Genomic DNA, 18,137 nt, shown 5'->3' on the forward strand with positions numbered 1-18,137 from the left:
AAGATTCGATGTGACGTGGAATCTTGAAAATTTTTTGCTTTTTGGGGTGAACTAAACAAGGCCTTGGCAAAAAATTTCGTTTTTGGGTACTGTAGCACTTTCGTTTTTATTTGACAAACATTGTCCAAACAAAGAGTAACTAGGCTCAAAAGATTTATCTCACAGATTACAGGTAAACTGTGCAATTAGTTTTTATTTTCATCTATATTTAATGTTCCATGCATGCGATCAAAGATTCGATGTGACATAAAATCTTGAATTTTTTTGCGAACTAAACAAGGCCTAAAAAAGAACAATTTAAATAGGATGAATGCTGTATCATTTGGATGTTCACGATTCAAATAGATTTTGACTTTTCATTTATGAGCACATTTGAGGCCTCTTTGTTTTCATAGCAACCTCTTATCTTGTTCGAGAGTAAGAATTTTCTTTTCATACACAATACATGGGCCTTGTTTAGTTCCAAAAAATTTTGCAAAATAGGAATAGTACCACTTTCGTTTGTATTTGACAAATATTATCCAATCATATACTAACTAGACTCAAAAGATTCGTCTCGTCAATTCCGACCAAACTGTGCAATTAGTTTTTATTTTCGTCTATATTTAATACTTCATGCATGCGTCTAAAGATTTGATGTGACGGAGAATCTGAAAAATTTTGCAAAATTTTCTAAGAACTAAACAAGGCCCAAGGCAAGTTCGTTGCACGAGTAAAGTTCATTTCGAAGGTTGAAACTTTCTATCTTTCTTATCCCCTGATTTAGAGCTCCAACCTAACAATAGAGATGCCATCGTAGTCGTATTAAGGTCCCTTTGGCTGAACCCATTGCTCTTGGATGAAGTTCCACTATTTTGACTTTTGAGATATGCACAGATTTAGGCCCTCTTTGTTTTCGTAGGAACTTCTCATCATGTTCGAGAATAAGGATTTTCTCGTGCCCTCAGTACATGAAGCCAAGCTTACTCTATTACTAGATAAAGTTGGTTTGAAGGTTGAAAAAATTATGTTCTTCTTGCTCCCTGCTTTAGAGTTATAATAATCTAGCAATAGGCACCATTGTAGTAATACTAAGATCCTTTTATCTTAGTTCTTTGCCCAGATGAAGACCACATTAGTCCATCAATTGATATGATCCTCATCCCTTAGCATTGCCCTTGTAAATGAATAACTGGATGTATTATGACTCTAAAACATTATTTTTGGTACTGAGTTCTTAACTTTGCAGTATGAGACAAGTTTTTTTTATAAAGTACAATCAGGCTAGCAAGGTAAGAACAACATGCGCAGATACAATATTTTTTGTCTAGCTTTCATTACAAGGTGTTGATCCTTGCTCAACAAAGGAACTCAGCTCTCCTATGCAAAAAAAAAAATATCTACTTGTGCACATAGTCAGCCAAATTCACTAAGTTTTGCTTTTTGCTTGAAATCTATGTTCCTCTCCTTAACTCTCGAGCTCTAATCCATTGCAATGCACACACAATAATTGGGGTTGCTTAAATCGAGCATTGAACCTCTAGTTGAAGTTCCTCTCTTTTAAATTGACATGTGTTTCAATCTTCTTCGTGCCAAATAATGTGTCTTCACATTGAAGCTTTGCTGCATGAGCTATTGACACTATACATTATATATTGTACCCCCTTGCCCTTAGGCAGATGCAAGATGTTGGAAAAGAGTATTTGTTGGATATACTTGGTTCTTAGTCTTGCTACGATAAGGAAAGAGGATCACATTATATCTTTTGTCTAACTTTTTGTTGAGCAATTTGAGATAATTTTATCGCACTTGGTTTCCTTTAGCAAATAAACTTAGCATACTCTTGGGAAACTCAAATAGATACAATCTTTTTATCCATGATCCACCCGTGTTATGGATATATCTTTTTGTTGATCCTACTCGTTGGCCGTAGCTATAATTCAAATTCTAAAATAAATGCATATGCTTTTTTTTTTGTACTCTATGCATGGGCCAATAGTGTAACAAAAAGCAGTGTCATCAACGTTCAGTCTTGAGAGATTAATATTTGCCCTCTGGTAAAATTTCCTGCCCTATTTGGTAAAGCTTCAACTTCATCTAAAACAGCTTAGTTTCTCCGATTAAACATTTTGTTCTAAATTCAGCTTCATTATTCAGAAAACGTTTGGTAAAATCCTGGTAGGTAAAATACATGAAATGTCTAGAACGTCCTCCTTTATTTTTTCTTTCTTTCTTTCTTTCTTTCTTGTAACAGTTTTTATTTTTTTTTCCACCCCGTTTCTCTTTCTCCCTTTCTTTCCCATCTCACGGTCACGGACGGTCTTGCTCCCGGTTCCCACCTCATCTCCTTCCCAGTTCCCACACGCGCGGGCCGCGTCCCGTCCCGGCCGCCGGCCGTTGCCCGCCAAAGCTCCGCACTAGGTCCCCCAGCCTCCCCGGCGCCGTCCGAAGCCCTCCAAAGCTTCGCACCTCGCCTTGGCGCCGGCCGTAGCCCTCCGAAGCTTCGCCTCAGCCTCCCCGGCGTCGTTGCGCCTTCCCCGGCCGCCGGCCGTCGCGCGCCGAACCTTCGCCCGGGCCTCCCAGGCGCCGTCGCGCCTCTCCTCGGTCGTCAGACACCGCTCGCCCCAAGTCTCCGCCCCGGCCGCCGAAGCTCAGGCGCAAGACGAGATGGCAGGCCTCGAACGGCCCCGCCGCCGCCCTCCCCCGGACCCCGTCGCCGTGCTCCGCGGCCACCGCGCCGCAGTCAACGACGCCTGCTTCCATCCCTCCCTCCCACTCCTCTTCTCCGGGTAAATCCCTCCCTCTCCCCGCTCCCGTTTCTTCAAACCCCTCCCCGATCCTCTGCAGCGGCGAGCACGCACTCCAGCACGACAACTGCTTTCTGTACCACCTGTGTGTGACGCATGCTCTTTGCTACTCATCCAGCGCGGCTGACGGGGAGCTCAGGGCCTGGGACACCGCGAGCCACCGCACCGCTTCCTCTGTGTGGTTCGTCACTTCTGCGCTCTGCAACCATAGGCGATTCAGTTTTGGGCCGACCTGGTGTGACGGCAATAGCATGCGATTTTTTGTAGGGCTCATGCTGGGTCCGCGGGAGTGTATTCTGTTGCTGCTGGTGCTGGACTTGGGAATAAGATCATCAGGTCAGTGGACATGAGCCAGATAACTGATTTTTTTCCCCTGTTGGTTTGCACAGAAGTTACTAGATCAATCTGCTTATGCTCATGTAACCAGGCTACTTGACACGTTTGTTCTGTAGTATTGGTACTACAAACTCGTAATGTATTAGGCTGCCAACTAAGAAGGCCCGTTTCAGTGTAATAATTCAAGTCTGAACTTCAATTACATAACATTGACATGTAGAATTGGAAATGTACTTCAAGGGGGATTCTTCAACTTATCAGTGAATTTAGGATTAATTTGGACTAGATACTGAGGAGAAAAGTGACCACGACTGGACCATGTATCATACTATGTGTTCCAGACAAGTAGACAGTGACAGAACATTGTTGACTGTAGATGGATGAGCTGTTAGGTGCAGCATATTTTGACCAGATTATTTTCTCGTTCTGATGATTTTGATCAATGTGTTTGCTTCTCATGTTGATGCAGCCAAGGCAGGGATGGGACTTGTAAATGTTGGGTGATTGAAGAAGCCGGGCTTTCACGGTATGACTTCTTTTTTGCTCACCCTATCAGAGTTTAAAACAAAAACTATTTTTCTTCAGGAGAGGCAGGTGTACACATCTACTTTTTTTTTTTTAAATGAAAAATGAGACCTTAAATTTGAAGGATAATCTGGGAGACTGGGACGTGATTAGTGGAAAATAAACTCATGAATGTAAATGCAAAGTGAAAACCTATATTTGTCATATTGTACACATATATAGGCAGAAAATATTGCTAAACTTAGAAGCCATATAGCTGATCGAATTCAGCACTTTTACAAGACGACTTCCAATCTTAACCCTGAATGCATAACAACTATCATCTGGTCTCAAGCCCTCTGGTCTCAGTTATGTATGCAAATCATATTCTGTAACTATCCTTTGATCATCAATTACTTCATCGACACATCCATCTTATTGATCTGTTTGGTTCCCAGTAGACTTTATGGTTCATGTGAGATTTATGTTTTATGGATCCATGTAGAATTATATTCATCTTATTGAATTTTTGTAGGAAGCCCCTATTTACTGTCAAAACAAGCACATATCATTTCTGCAAGATGTCACTCGTGAAGTCTTCTTTAACACATGCCACAAAATCCGGCTCAACCTGCTCAGCTAGCGACGTAGAGCCAAAAAGATTGTCATCTGAAAATACAGAATGCCATGGTGTAAACCCTGCAGTAGCCCCTCAAGAACATGATCAATGTATTGAGCCAACACTTAATCGCTCTTGTAAAGTCAGATAACTTTTTTTGGGTGTAACAGACCTTAATAACGTTTTGGTTGGCTAGGCACTACCTCTAATGGGCATAATATGTTGGCAATTGCTGGCGAAGAATCGTCCCAGGTTAGTCCTTAATTAATCAGCCTTTTGATCGAAATTGACCTATTGTATGAAATGAATGATATTAGTACCACACTACCACTGCTACTAGGTATAGTAGAGAATGCTTGGATGAGCTTGTGAAAGACAGCAATCTGTATGATTTTTTTTCTATTTATTTAATGGCTTAGTTTTGTTTTCATGCTGTAACTAAGGAGAAAAAATCTGCAGGTTGAGCTTTGGGACATTGCAAGTGCTAGAAAGATCGTAACTTTGCCCCAAACATGTAGCACTGATACGGCAAATCATCCTACTAAGAAAAAAGGTTTGTTTTCACTTTTTCAAGCTGTAGCTATTTTGTCTCATGACTTCATGAGAAAGCATCAAGTGCATGTTAAGTCTAGTATGTTGATCAAGTACTATTTTGTACTCTTTTATTTGTAGATCCTTCAGTCATTGTACTCCTATTTCCTAGGGCTAGCCCCTTCATGACAGTACTAAGAGCTGCACTATGCTGGTATATATATAGAATTGATTTGGAGGATAAGACTTTTTCACTTTTAGGATTTACGGATTACAGATATAGTTTAGCCGTTTAGGTTGGATCCCTGTTTCATAATATTACAATACAATGTGGTCCACAATATGATACTAGAATGTGGTGTAGTGCTCTGCATCTGCAGGGCAGTAATTAAATTCCGTTTAAACTGTGATGGCATTATTTGTGCTTTAAGTAATGCACACAAACTTATCCTGTTTATTGTAGGACTATGCATGGCTGTGCAAGCTTTCATCCCACATGAATCTGCAGGCTACGTAAATATCTTGTCAAGGTTAATATCAGTATCAAGCTTTTATTCATTGGTCTGCCAGCTAATTACTTGTCTATGGTGAAAAGTTAAGGACTAAATATGGTACCTTGATCTCTAATCTAACCACATCTTTTGTTCATTCTTGGTCTGCCAGCTAATTACTTGATCTAAGAAAGAATCACATCACATATGATTCACTAGAAATCTTCTTCTCTAGTCAATTTTTATTGTATATCTTTGCTGAACATCAGTTTCATTGTTCCCCCTAATTATGGCACCTTGATCGCTAATGTAACCACATTTTTTATTCATTCTTGTCTGCCAGCTAAGTACTTGATCTGAGAAGGAACCGCATCACATATGATTCACTAGAAATCTTCTTCTGCAGTTATTTCTTATTGTATATCTTGCTGAACGTCAGTTTGATTGTTCCCACTGAAGTATGCTAGCATCTAGTTTACATAATGGGTTAGTAACAAAGCTTTGGATTTATTGAAACTAGTTACGAAGATGGAAGCACTCTTTGGTGGGATGTACGAAAGCCTGGGTTACCTTTATCTTCAGTGAAATATCATTCAGAATCAGGTCTCATGCAGCCCCCCTCTCAGTTTATCATTAGCCGTTCAACTTCTAATTTTCAATAATAGTTACATTTATCTTCCTTTGATGGAATGGAACAAAGCATGATCTAATAAGTTGCAGGTGTGCAGCTTTATCCATTGCTATTGATGGGTTTTGCAATGGTGGAATCTCAGGAGGTGCTGATGATAAAGTAGTCATGTTCACGCTTGATCATCCAAAGGTTTGCCCATCTCTGTCCTTGTCATGGAAGGTTTATGCTGTGGAAAATGATATTCGTCTGCCCCTACAAAACCTGAGTGTGCCTTGTATTTCTTGCAGGTTTCCAAGTTATATCTTTGTTAATGCATTGTTAGTAATTTTCCTAGGTGCATGCAAATGCCATTATACATATAAGAAGTGCTTATAAGAACCTATCATTACAAAAGAGAAACTCAGTTTGGGGCTAGCTAATTTTCATTGATTATTTTTTCTGTATCTAATGAATGTGCAATACTGTGAGTTATGATAGACTTTATACAAGGTTTACAAGGCATATAGATCATGTTGTGGTGTTGCTATTCTGGTGTTAGTAATTTAAACATTCTGCAGATCATCACAAGCATCTTCTTGATTTGAAGATGATGTGTTTTTATTCCATATAGGAGTGCTTAGAATTGTGCGGTGAACTGCGAATTTTGAGTTTGTTTGTAGGTCCTGTTGCCTCATTGTGTTGATATGATATTTCCTTCTGATTGCAGGGTGCATTTATTCTTAGGAAAGAAATAGAACTTGAGCGACCTGGTATAGCTGGCACAGCGATTCGGCCAGACAACAAGATCGCTGCAACCGCTGGCTGGGATCACAGGTTTTTCTCCATTTTCATGTTTTTACTGTTTATTACTGGTGGTAGCAATTGAAATCGATGTTAATGTGTTTCTGGTGATCCTGGATGCCCTGGAAGAGTTTGGAGGGCTTCCTAATGTCGTCTCTTCTAGTTGTTGCATCTGTGACCTTTTTTGGTGGTTTTACCCTTGCAGGATTCGAGTGTATAACTACAACAAAGGAAATGCTCTAGCCGTGTTAAAGTATCACAGTGCTTCGGTACGCAACTTGTTCATCTAATTGCGTTCTTTATTTTCTAATTTGGCGTGTATGTGTAACTAAGCCAATTGATTTAGACTTCACTTCCCTCAGGCCTCAGCTAGCATTACTATAACATTATCGTTCTCATTTACGAGAACTGAAATATGCTCTGCATTTGGTCCTCAGTCCAGTTACTGAAGCACTCCAGGTTCACTCGGCTAATTTCTGCAGGCATCTGATACTTTCTTCCTCTTCACAGTGCAATGCCGTGACTTTCTCATCTGACTGCAAGCTTATGGCTTCCTGCTCGGCGGATACGACGGTTGCATTGTGGGACCTCTATCCCCCAAAACCCCAAAACAAAGTGGACATCACAAAAACAGATGAAGCCTCCTGGTAGCTCAGTTGGGCCTTCAGTGCTGAATGTGGTTTTTGCTTGTGTATATTACTCCGGAGTATCCGCTCACCAGTTTCCATGTAGTTTGGGCCTCCTGTTAAAGTCCCATTGTTCTCCTGTGCCGGAATTTTGGGTCTTCCGTGCAGCAGTGAAAAATCTGAACTTGCTGCAACCGAGTAAGCGATTTATTTTTTTTTCGCAAAGAAAAGAGTAGTTATGAAGTGCCAAAAGGAGCAGATAAAGAACATGTATGTAACTGTTGTTCGGAACGCTTCCCTTAGTTTCTTTATTTATTAATTCTCTGAAATTCTGATCGGTTTCGTGGAATAGTTGTCGCCTAATTGACGTAAATCGAGGCAATTGGAGAACTGACTCTTTGAATACTCGCATTACTTGCACAATCTTTAGCAAAAGTCCAGTACCTTGTACCTGCTGACGTTATGATAAGCTTTAACAGTCTACGAATTCATTGTAGTACTGTAATTGGTAAAGCAGAGACACCTACATTTGCTACTGTTCTGCTAGTGCTGAAACTTAATGTAGTTTTTGATTTTGTGTGTCAGCGGAATAGAGTTCGTGTCCAATGTGGTTTGGGCCTCCTTCTAGGCCCATTGTTTGCATGGATCGTAATCTTTTTGAACTTGCATGTGTCGGAATTTTGGAGTGGTTTATTCTTTTCGCGGAAGAAACGAGTAAGTTATGAACTTAAGACGTGCCAGAAGGCAGAGGCAAAGAGTAAACCGTTGTTGGGAACGATTCAAATCAAATCTGAAAGATCGGTTTTGTGCCACAATTCTCAAGTCTCACGAACATGAATTGGACATAATGACAATGCAGTTGAACAATTAACTCATTGAATACTAAATTTGAACAAAACTCAGCAAAAAGTCTAGTAATTGCAGCCTTTAACAGGCTAGGAGTAATCGGTAGTAAACGGAGACACCTACATTTTCTACTGTTCGCCGATGAATTGCTCGTGAAGATAAATCAACGTAACAAAAAAAAAGACTGAAAAAAAGTTTAAAAGAACAATCTCCTTGGTCACTCCAGGGCGACGGTCTCGAAGATCGCCAGTCCATCGACGACGGTCCCAGCCTTCTCGCGCAGCAGCCGGTGCTCCCGCAACGGCCACTCCTTCTTGGCCTCGGCCAGCCACGCCCGCCTCAACGCCGCCGCGTCTTCGCCGCCGCCACCGGCCTCGCCGCCGGGGACGTTGGTGTCCGATGCGCAGTCACCCCCGGCGGCACCTGACGACGGAGCCGAGGTGGTACCGTCGAAGGTGCCGTCGAGTGGTGCCTCGCAGAAGGCCATCGTGGACACGAGCCTCCCCACCGGATACTTCTTCGCGGCTGCGGCCAGCAACGCCAGCACGTTTCCGCCGCCGCCGGCGGCGGTTAATGCGGAGGCGCTGTTCCCGGCGGCACCCGACGACGGAGCCGAGGTGGTACCGTCGAACGTGCCGTCGAGTGGCGCCTCGCAGAAGGCCATCGTGGACACGAGCTTCTCCATCGGCAAATTCTTCGTGGCTGCGTCCAGCAACGCCACCACGTTGCCGCTGCCGCCGGTTGCGGAGGCGGCGCCATACACGGCGGCCCCCGACGGAGCCACGGTGCCGTCGAGCGGCGCCTCGCAGAAGGCCATCATGGCCGCGAGCTTCTCCATCGCCGATACGGTGAGGCTGTTCGAGTTCGGTCGATTGGTTTTGGTAGGGAATCAAACGCAGGGGGCCGGCGTTTATAGGGGCGCCCGTAGGCGCGTAGCTTGCCGACTTGGTTTCCCGCTCGGACGCCGCGACGTCGCGCCGTGCCGGAGTAGGAAACGGGGCAGAGGCAGGGGGAGGGAGGGGCGCAAGCGCAAGGGAATCTGAGTCGGAGTCCTCTTGCATGTAATTTCGTGCGCGGCGGAGCCATAGCCAGCTTGGGTCTCTTGGCGAAGGACTTCCGTGCTTCACAACTCGTAGACTTGAGCAGAGCACGCACAGTCGCGGGCGACATTCTCTGCTAGGTACTCCCCGTTCAAATCGGATTTAATAACACGGTCTCCACAATACAATTTTGATCTCTTATTTTTATAAAAATATTTAAAAATGATATATTTATATTTTTATGAAAGTATTTTTTAAAATAAATCTATTTATATAATTTTCACATTTACAAACTCAATAATTTAAAAGTTATTGGAGATTGTTTTTTCTCATCTTGCTAAAAACCAAGGATTAGGAAGGATTGAGCATCTCCAACCGTTCTCCTTTCCTAACTTCCAATGATTAAAAACTATTATTTTGGAGATCTTGTAGCTCTAATAATTTTCCAAATCCTACTCTAATGAGAATTTTTTTCTAGGTCACTTAAATCGTAGCCTCCCACCCCTCAAATAAAGGGAGACTTCTTCTCCTCCAATCCACTATTTTTTTGATTGAGGATTAAATGTTCTTGTTCTGCTGGAGAGAAGACATTCAAAACCCCAAAACACGTTATATATCTCCTCCAATAACTAATTTTTGGGTTTGAAGTTTTCTCTTAGTGGATATATGCTCTATGAAACTCTTGGAGACGCTTAGTGCCATTAAACTCCTTGATGTAAATGACCATAGCGTCGACGAACGTCCGTGTAATATTTAGATGATACTATTATGAATCATCATATGTGCACAGGATATTTGTAGAGACAACTCTATATACAACCACCTCTGCAAATGCATCTTCAAAGACGGTTTGGTTCGCCGATCACTACAGAGGTGGCTGCCGCCTCTGCTGAGAACAGGCCACATTGCTTAAAATCGTTTATGTACTAATGAAACGCTTTGAAAATATATATAAATATGGATTAGATGGTTTACATAATTAACATGAAAGGCATCATTTTTCATGATTCGATTGAAAATGCACATGCATATATATATTTTGCGTGACATATTGTCACCAAGTCACAGATGTAACAACCAGCACATGAAGCAGTATCAAGGAGAGGAGGCCTCCAAACGACACCCGGCTGCTGCTGCCTGAACCTGAACCTGAACCTGACCTCGCCGGCCACGTCAGGGGCACCCTGCCGGGGTAATAATACGGTCCATTGGTTGCATTGTTCTCCCATGGCAGTGGCACGGAGGGAGCATAGTCGCCGCTGGGGCTTCCCGGAGTAGAGTCACCGGCGGCAGCAGCAGGGCTCCCAAGAGAAGTGTCCGGGCTCCCGCCCTCTTGCATCTTAGCATCCTTGTAACCTACAACAACAATACAGTTTGTGGTACTATACCAATAAGCTATTTTTTTTTTCATGTTTCTTTCCCCCACATTTATCTAATTCATTCATCAAGTAGTACTATATATGAACACTCACAGTCGAACTTCTCCCATCCCAGGACAGATTTCCTGCGGTCAAAGACGACCTTGAGCCCTGTCATGAAGTTCTCTGCATGCAGCCAAATGATTCAGAAAATGCTATATATTTTGCAATGTGAAACAAAAGCAGGAATACACATGAAACAATACAGCTAACTGTATATTTATTTTTGCAGTGAGATAAGATATATATATAGCTTGAGAGAGAGAACAACGCACGGCCAATGGTGGCGTCCTCGGTGCTCAAGATGCTGGTCTTGATGATCCCCAAGCAGTAGCCAATGGGGTGGTACGGCCCGCCATTGGTGCTGGCAAGGACGGGGATGATGGGCCATGTAATGGGGAACACGGCGCCTCCCTTGGTCGTCAGGCTCATCGCCGGCAGCCGCTTCATACTTGTTTGGCCTGGGCTGCATGATGCGTTTTGATCAATGGTTAGTATAGTGCAAGTTAGAACCATATATCTCCGGCTGTTGTTGGTTAGTTGTTGCAATTGCAACTGTGCAGTAGCCTGTTTTACTCTTTATTTTAAAGCAAGTGATCCTATATATATTTACCTCAATCTGTAGCAAAACTCGAACTTTTCATAGCCGCTGCCATAAGTTTCGCTGGCCTCGGAAACCCTCGAATTGAACTAAAATAACAAAGAAAATATAACCACTAGTTAAATAAATAAATAAATAATTAACATATATACTCCCTCCATCCACAAAAAGTATGCAACTATAATAAGATTTGTGCAATTCAAAGTTGAACTGTGACAAAGTTTATAGTGAACTGTAAATTAACATTTATGTTACTATAAAAATATATTTAACAATTAATTTAATGATATCTATTTTATATTATACTAAGTGTTAGTACTTTTATATAATTTTAGTCAAACTTTCAATTGTTTGATGACTTCTTAAAAAGTAAAAAAATTGCAGTCTGTGATAGGGATTCATACAGAAAATGACACCCTTGCAGATTATTAATTATTAATTAGTTGCAACTTACAAGATGATGGACTACCACGAAGTCTCAAATCAAACACCCCTGCAACTAACTGCAATGTCGAAACTAAAGAATGATAAACAGTGAGGGGAGAGAGGGAGGCTTATTTACATTGGTCGTGAGGAACGTGTAAGCCGGGTCGTCGAGGTAGGTAAACGACGTGCCGGAGTCCACAACGGCGGTGAACTCCACCGCCATAGCCTTGCTGTCCACGGTGATCGCTCCGACACTGATGTTGTAGTAACTAGGCCTGCAAATTAAAGGAAAACCACAACGTCGTCGTCGACGAAGACATACACCGATCAGATCAGCGACATGCATGTAGGCGGCCGGCCCCCGTCTGTCTCGGCTAGAGCTAGTCATAGAGAGGCCCTACTGTAAGCTCCCGGCGGCGATGAGCGGCGTCTCCGCCTGGTCCGGGCTGCCGGCGTCGCCGAAGTTGATCCGGCCGACGCCGTCGCGGCTGAAGCACATGGAGAAGCTGTCGGACGCGACGAGGCCACTGCTGGCGAGCGCGCTGGGCACGGAGACCTTGTCCAAGCCCAGCCCCATCAGCCCGCCGGCGGCAGCGCCGCGCAGGAAGGCGCCCGTCTGCACCTGGCCGCACCCGAACACGATCGGCGCCTGCACCGCCTTTCCTCCGCCGCCGCCGCCGCCGTCAACGAGGTGCAGCACGTCCTCCACGAGCACCCCGGACGAGCCGGTGTTGGCGGAGACGTACTTCACCTCGTAGGGGCAGCTGCTGCTGCTCTTTCCCGCGGTGGCGCAGGCGTCCGGACGCTCGCACAGCGGGTGGCCGCACGGCACCGTCTTGCTCGTCGACGACAGGCTCGGGCTGTACATGGTGCTGCCGTTCTTCGCACACAGCTTGCATTCGCAGGGCAGCCAGAAGAGGTCGCTGCCGGTGTCCAGCGCCACCAGGAACTTCGAGCTCGGCGTGCCCACCTCCACCTCCGCGTAGTGCAGGCTGCGAACGAGATCGATCGATCGATCGATCAACCAAAGGCGGTGGCAGGCGAATACACGTGAAAACGAACGAGGGATCAGATCAGCGCGTACTATTCATAGGTATCGAGGCGAGTGGCATTGCCGTCGGCGAAGGTGAGGGTGGTGCTCTGGCCGTCGGCGGCGCTGGCGAGGCCGCGGCGGCGGGTGAAGAGGGCACGGTCGTGGCGGAGCAGCGCGGAGTAGTACTCCGGCGAGCCAACCGCAGGCGCCTCCTCTGGCAACAACCAGCTGGAGCCGGGGACGCCATGGCCGCCGCCTCGCGCGTCCACCATCCACTGCCGGACCACCGGCGAGAACCGATGGTGGAGGTTGAACCCAATGCCGCCGGACGCCTCGGTTGTTACAACTGCAACAAACAACAACACGACGACGGCGGCAATGGCGACGAGGAGATTGCAATGAGCCATGGGGAGAAGAAGCTAGCGTGTGCAGGGGACAGCAAGAAGCTAGCTTGTGTCGATGGTGCAGGCAAAACACAGATATTTATATAGTTTGATTTGATGACGATGACGAGGTGGAGGCGAGGAGAGAGACGTCGTACGTATGGCGTTGAGAAGCCCGAGCTCATTGTTATGTGTTCTTCGTCAACGGTAGGTGCCCTGGCCGGAGAAGGGAGGGCAGCTAGCTGTACTGTAAAACGACGACGTGCCAGAGTGATCGGAGATGCACGGCGTGATTGTGGTTGCCTATTCTAGAGCCATAATCATGGGATGCAAGTTTCTGATGATTGGTCGTTGCCTTTGCCTATATGACATTCAGGGTCTGACTCAAGCTCATGTAAAATGCTATTCTCAGATTGGCTTCACTCAAGTTTATGCAAGTTTCTGAATAATTTTGAGTGTTGCTCTAGGACCGTGCTCGTCGGATTCAAGCATTTGTATCGATAATAATAACATTGTTAGTGCATATTAGCACATGTTAACTAATTTTTAGACAATGTCAAAGAATAATAAGATAAATTACAGTAATATAAAAAATAGTTGTATATAATAAATATTGTGATTATGTTTATTTACCTGATTTTATATCATGTAATATGATATGATCTCTTGCGAGCAACCAAACATAATCTCAACTCTGTCAGACTAGGTAGAAGTATATCATTGCAATGTTGCATGAGCTCAGCTTTTCATATTAGAGTTTGAGGTTTTTTAGGGAGCAAAACCGACTGAGCTTAGTTTTCAAAGATACCATACCATTGGTCATGGTATTATTATTCTTTAAAGTTTTAGCAAAATATGTCCTTACATTGCAATGGAACATACATCCTGTTGTGCGGATCACCTCAACACCCTGTGACTTGTTCCAATATGTATTGGAATCAGACTCTTTACCTTGTTCCATGAATAAATACACAATTCTAACTCATAAGAGTACAAGCTTTCAGTATAGGTCAAATACAGATAAAGAGAAACACGATGATATTTTAGGAAGTAAAAAAAGATGGATGAAAGAGTCACTTCGCTATTACGTGTGTCTATAGATATAGATATAGAATAGCTGGCATTACTATCAGATTATAGCATGTAAAATTGTATTGACAGTTGACACATCTACAAGGTTGTACATGCAAATGTGTCTAGTGTACGGTACGGGCATATATATGAGTGTAGCACTTACAAATATGTATGGATGTCAACGCGACAACTTTGCGCTAACTAAGGCCTTGCTTAATTTGCTGTAAAAATGATCGCCCTGCTAACAATCAGAGGCCATGGCAATAGAAAATTATGCATGATCTCCTAAGCAGAAAACAAGCTAATTAATTTGCAATCTGAACAGAAACATGCATGTCTATGTTGTCAAACTGCAAGGTGGTTGATGCCGTGCGTCCAAGGGAATGAAAACAATGCAGTCTCTGGCCAACAGACGAGACGTGCACACATGATACACCTTTCGTGTCGAGCCCAGAATTTACTCCTATTTATTTACGCGTATATTTTACGTATTTGTGTTCAACATATCCATAATTTAATTTAGAAACATACCTGGCTGATAAGCTAACGGCTAATAAAAAAACCTTCCATGATTCCATCATGGGTCAGCGACAAACTAAGGTTAGAGCAAGATAATATTGAAAAAAAAAATTGTCTGTCAATCATTCCTTCCTAGGATCGACGAAAGTCAAAAGTGAGCTCGCTCATTTCTTTTATATATGTGTTCGTTGACACTATGCTAATGTAGCGTATGTTGCTCAGTCAACGAAATCAAATTGGTTCAGAAGGCAGTTATTAAGTGAAAGTGCAGAAAAATGGCGTACTCCACCACGCCCAACCAGGAGTCGAACCTGCGACCAATAGCATGGCACCCCAGGAAGCTAATCAATTGAGCTACGAAAACTATCTGCCAAGATCTCACGCGCAAACGTATTTAATACGGGTAAAGCGGAAAACTACCACCTACTTAATTACCCCTTGGTTACCACAATCCTGTCCTAAACGTCTATTAAAATGGGTATGGAGGGAGTATATAGATGGAGGCAACTACCAATCACTAACTGATATAGACCTCAATCAAATAGCAAGCCGTGTCATCCAAAATTTGCCTCCATTGAATCACTGTTGATTGCTTTGATGTGAGGACATCGCCAGTAGTTAGCTCTAGGCTAGCATTAGGTGCCACGTGGAGAAAGAGAGGCCGAACGTATTAGCGGACCCACCCTTCTCATATTGTCACACTCAGGTTTATGAATAAAATCAATCGTTTGTGATATGTAATGCCTAAGATATCTATACTGATTAAAAATGATTCATAGCAGCAACAATGCTTTATTCGATATACTTTACAAATAAAACTTATATCTATATAAGCGCACAATAATAACAATCAATGAACTTCTCCTAGGTCTTGGAGCAATAGCTATGCAAACTCGGAGGAAAAGTCTAATAAGATTGAAGAAATAGTGGTTGTGTTTGCTGAAGACAAAGAAGACAATATAGACCCATTGTCAGATCTTGGAACCAAGAAGGGAAGTGACTCTAACAAGAACAAGGATCTTGAGAAGAAACACCCTGCCGTAGGTCAAAGAAGGATAATACAAAGCTAGCGAAAAGCTCCGATTCCAAGAATGACGATGACAAAAGGATGAGCACTATAGCCATAGAATCACCATGAGAAGTCTCCAAAAGCCATCGGTCAAGTAAGATTCTTTTACTTATGATTCTCTTGCAAATGCTCATTCTACTAACCACTTAATCTTTATCTCTACTAACCACTTCACCTTTTTTTAGAAAACTGCATTACCACGTATTTTTATTAAGAAGAGTAGAATTTTGTTACAAAACAAGCATCTCAGCATACACACCGGATGCAAGACAAGTGCAACACTCAGACAAATTAAGGGAAGCTCAGAGCAAGACGACCTAAGGGTTTGGCGTGGGCAAGCATACTACCCACTTCATCTCTCCGTGTCTGCGGGTAAATTAACACCATTTAATTTGATCTTTTTCTTTGCTCCTGGCACCATAGCAGTTATTATTATTATTATTATTATTACTAGAGTATAGAAGTCTCTTGTGACGAGAAGACAAATTCGTGCCTTCAGCCCCCAACAAAGCCTGGCCTGGCCCAACAGAGCAGTTGGGCTGATTCTCACTTGCTCCTCCTGAGAAGCCCACATCAGCTGGCAGCCCAGCAGGCCTGAAGCGCACCAATGGCCGCTGTGGGGAACGTCCGTCAGGCGCAGCTTGTATGCAGGCCTGTACGCCCCCCTGTTGGGCTGTTTCTTGCACCATTCTTCTCCTCATGTTTTCTGCATCGTCCTTACTTTTGGAGCATCATTAGTTGCTGAGCTGTAGCATTATTTCCGCATGATGATATTTTTCCCTTTCTCCAGTTCTGAATCAGTGATGCTTAGTTCAGTAAGCAATCAGCTGATTCAGCTCCTTTGAACTTTGAAGTAGGGAGGATCAGCCGAAGGACTACCGGAGGGAGAAACAAGCAAGAGAGGTAGCACCATTCCAAGCGCACACAAAACGGATACACACGAGTAGCTACTGCCTACTAGCTATCTGAAACACACATGTTCGAAACAAGCAAGTTATTCCTTTTCAACAATAGTGTTAGTCTTACACAAGATCAGATGGATGAAGGTGCCACTAAAACTTAGAGCTTTCATTTGTTTTCTCCAAGAAATAGGTTATTCCTAGCCAAGGGCAACCTTGGAAACTATGGAACCATCCAAAATGTTTGTGCTTCGGTAGCACGCGTGCCACTCTGAGTGATAATTTGGATTTTATTCTTATACTTGAAGTGAATGGAGCCAAAAAAAAATTTCTGTAATATAAAATGAAAAGTAAATTATTTGTTAAATTTCTTTGAAATAAGCAAATGTAAAGGTGAAATAAGGAAGGGCGGCTCGCCAGCTCGCTCAGCCCGTTCTCTATCGGCTCAGGCTGGCAGGCTGCCGCCCGTTGCCTGGGCTCAATAGTCAGTCCATCTGAGGCCTTGTTTAGTTCCTTCACGAAATATTTTTCGCGACACTGTAGTATTTTCGTTTGTTTATAATAATTATTGTCTAATTATAAACTAACTAGGCTCAAAAGATTCGTCTCGTAAATTTCGACCAAACTGTGTAATTAGTTTTTATTTTCGTTTATATTTAATACTTCATGCATGCGTCTAAAGATTCGATGTGACGGAGAATCTTGAAAAGTTTTTGGATTTTGGGTGAAAGTAAGGCCTTGTTTAGTTCCCCAAAAGTTTTACAAAATTTTTAAGATTCCCCGTCACATCGAATCTTTAGGCGTATGCATGGAGTATTAAATATAAATGAAAATAAAAACTAATTACACAGTTTGATCGAAATTGACGAGACGAATCTTTTGAGTCTAGTTAGTCTATAATTGGACAATATTTATCAAATACAAACGAAAATGCTACTATTCCTATTTTGTAAAAAATTATGGAAGTAAACAAGAGCCTGCCTTGGGAGTTGGGACTCTTCTCCGGCTCTTCACTAGTTCCTGCCTACGTGACGTCATAAATAAATGAACATTGTTTCGCAAATGTTCCGTCATGCCATGCATAATACTAGTACAGTGGCGCATTAATAAATTACTATACGCGTAAATGGAAAGAAATCTTATCTTATATATATGATGGGTACGTATCTGCTACAGCCTACATGCACACGTCACCCCCAGCGAATGCGAGCCATGAGTCAACATCGATCTCTGAAAGAAAATCCCTGCTCAAACCACGAGTCAAACTATTCTTTTTCACCCACTTGCATTGGACTCGGTTTCGAAATTCCAAAACCAAAAGAGATCTCGTCGTCAGATTAAAGGAAGGAGCGAGGTCTTGCTTTTGCGTTGCGATGTCGAAAATAGCGGCACACAATTCTCCACCGTTACTGACAATGACACATCCATCGGGGCTTCTCTTCTTTCCTGTCTGTTAGCAACCACTCCAACTTGCACTCTCAAGTGGCCGCGAATTCCGACGGAATCCAATCCATTCGATTCCCTG

At 43.2% G+C, this 18,137-nt stretch overlaps 2 protein-coding genes and 1 pseudogene across 3 annotated transcripts; 1 reads left to right on the top strand and 2 right to left on the bottom strand.

Annotated features, from left to right (window-relative positions):
- LOC8068387 (protein DECREASED SIZE EXCLUSION LIMIT 1) lies at positions 2,274-7,653 on the top strand. Of its 2 annotated transcripts, none has more exons than XM_021448552.1 (13): positions 2,274-2,768; positions 2,905-2,967; positions 3,054-3,122; positions 3,592-3,648; positions 4,162-4,355; positions 4,442-4,497; positions 4,705-4,798; positions 5,240-5,306; positions 5,788-5,870; positions 5,996-6,087; positions 6,605-6,711; positions 6,884-6,947; positions 7,161-7,653. In XM_021448552.1, the coding sequence occupies exons 1-13, from the start codon at positions 2,647-2,649 to the stop codon at positions 7,212-7,214; spliced, it is 1,122 nt and encodes a 373-aa protein (XP_021304227.1). In that variant the 5' UTR covers positions 2,274-2,646; the 3' UTR covers positions 7,215-7,653. The 2 variants fall into 2 exon arrangements, with proteins under 2 accessions (XP_021304227.1, XP_002436411.1); XM_002436366.2 differs by having other exon boundaries at positions 2,276-2,768; positions 7,189-7,653.
- On the bottom strand, positions 8,103-8,988 carry LOC110430862 (annotated as a pseudogene).
- Positions 10,170-13,226, bottom strand: LOC8069062 (aspartyl protease family protein 1). Its single transcript, XM_002437712.2, has 7 exons — positions 12,720-13,226; positions 12,037-12,627; positions 11,772-11,910; positions 11,222-11,298; positions 10,884-11,074; positions 10,663-10,734; positions 10,170-10,546 (listed from the first exon to the last, which is right to left on the bottom strand). Exons 1-7 carry the CDS (start codon positions 13,073-13,075, stop codon positions 10,245-10,247), a joined length of 1,728 nt encoding a protein of 575 aa, XP_002437757.1. The 5' UTR covers positions 13,076-13,226; the 3' UTR covers positions 10,170-10,244.

The sequence above is a fragment of the Sorghum bicolor genome, chromosome 10 (assembly GCF_000003195.3).
Source record: "Sorghum bicolor cultivar BTx623 chromosome 10, Sorghum_bicolor_NCBIv3, whole genome shotgun sequence".
Lineage (NCBI taxonomy): Eukaryota > Viridiplantae > Streptophyta > Magnoliopsida > Poales > Poaceae > Sorghum > Sorghum bicolor.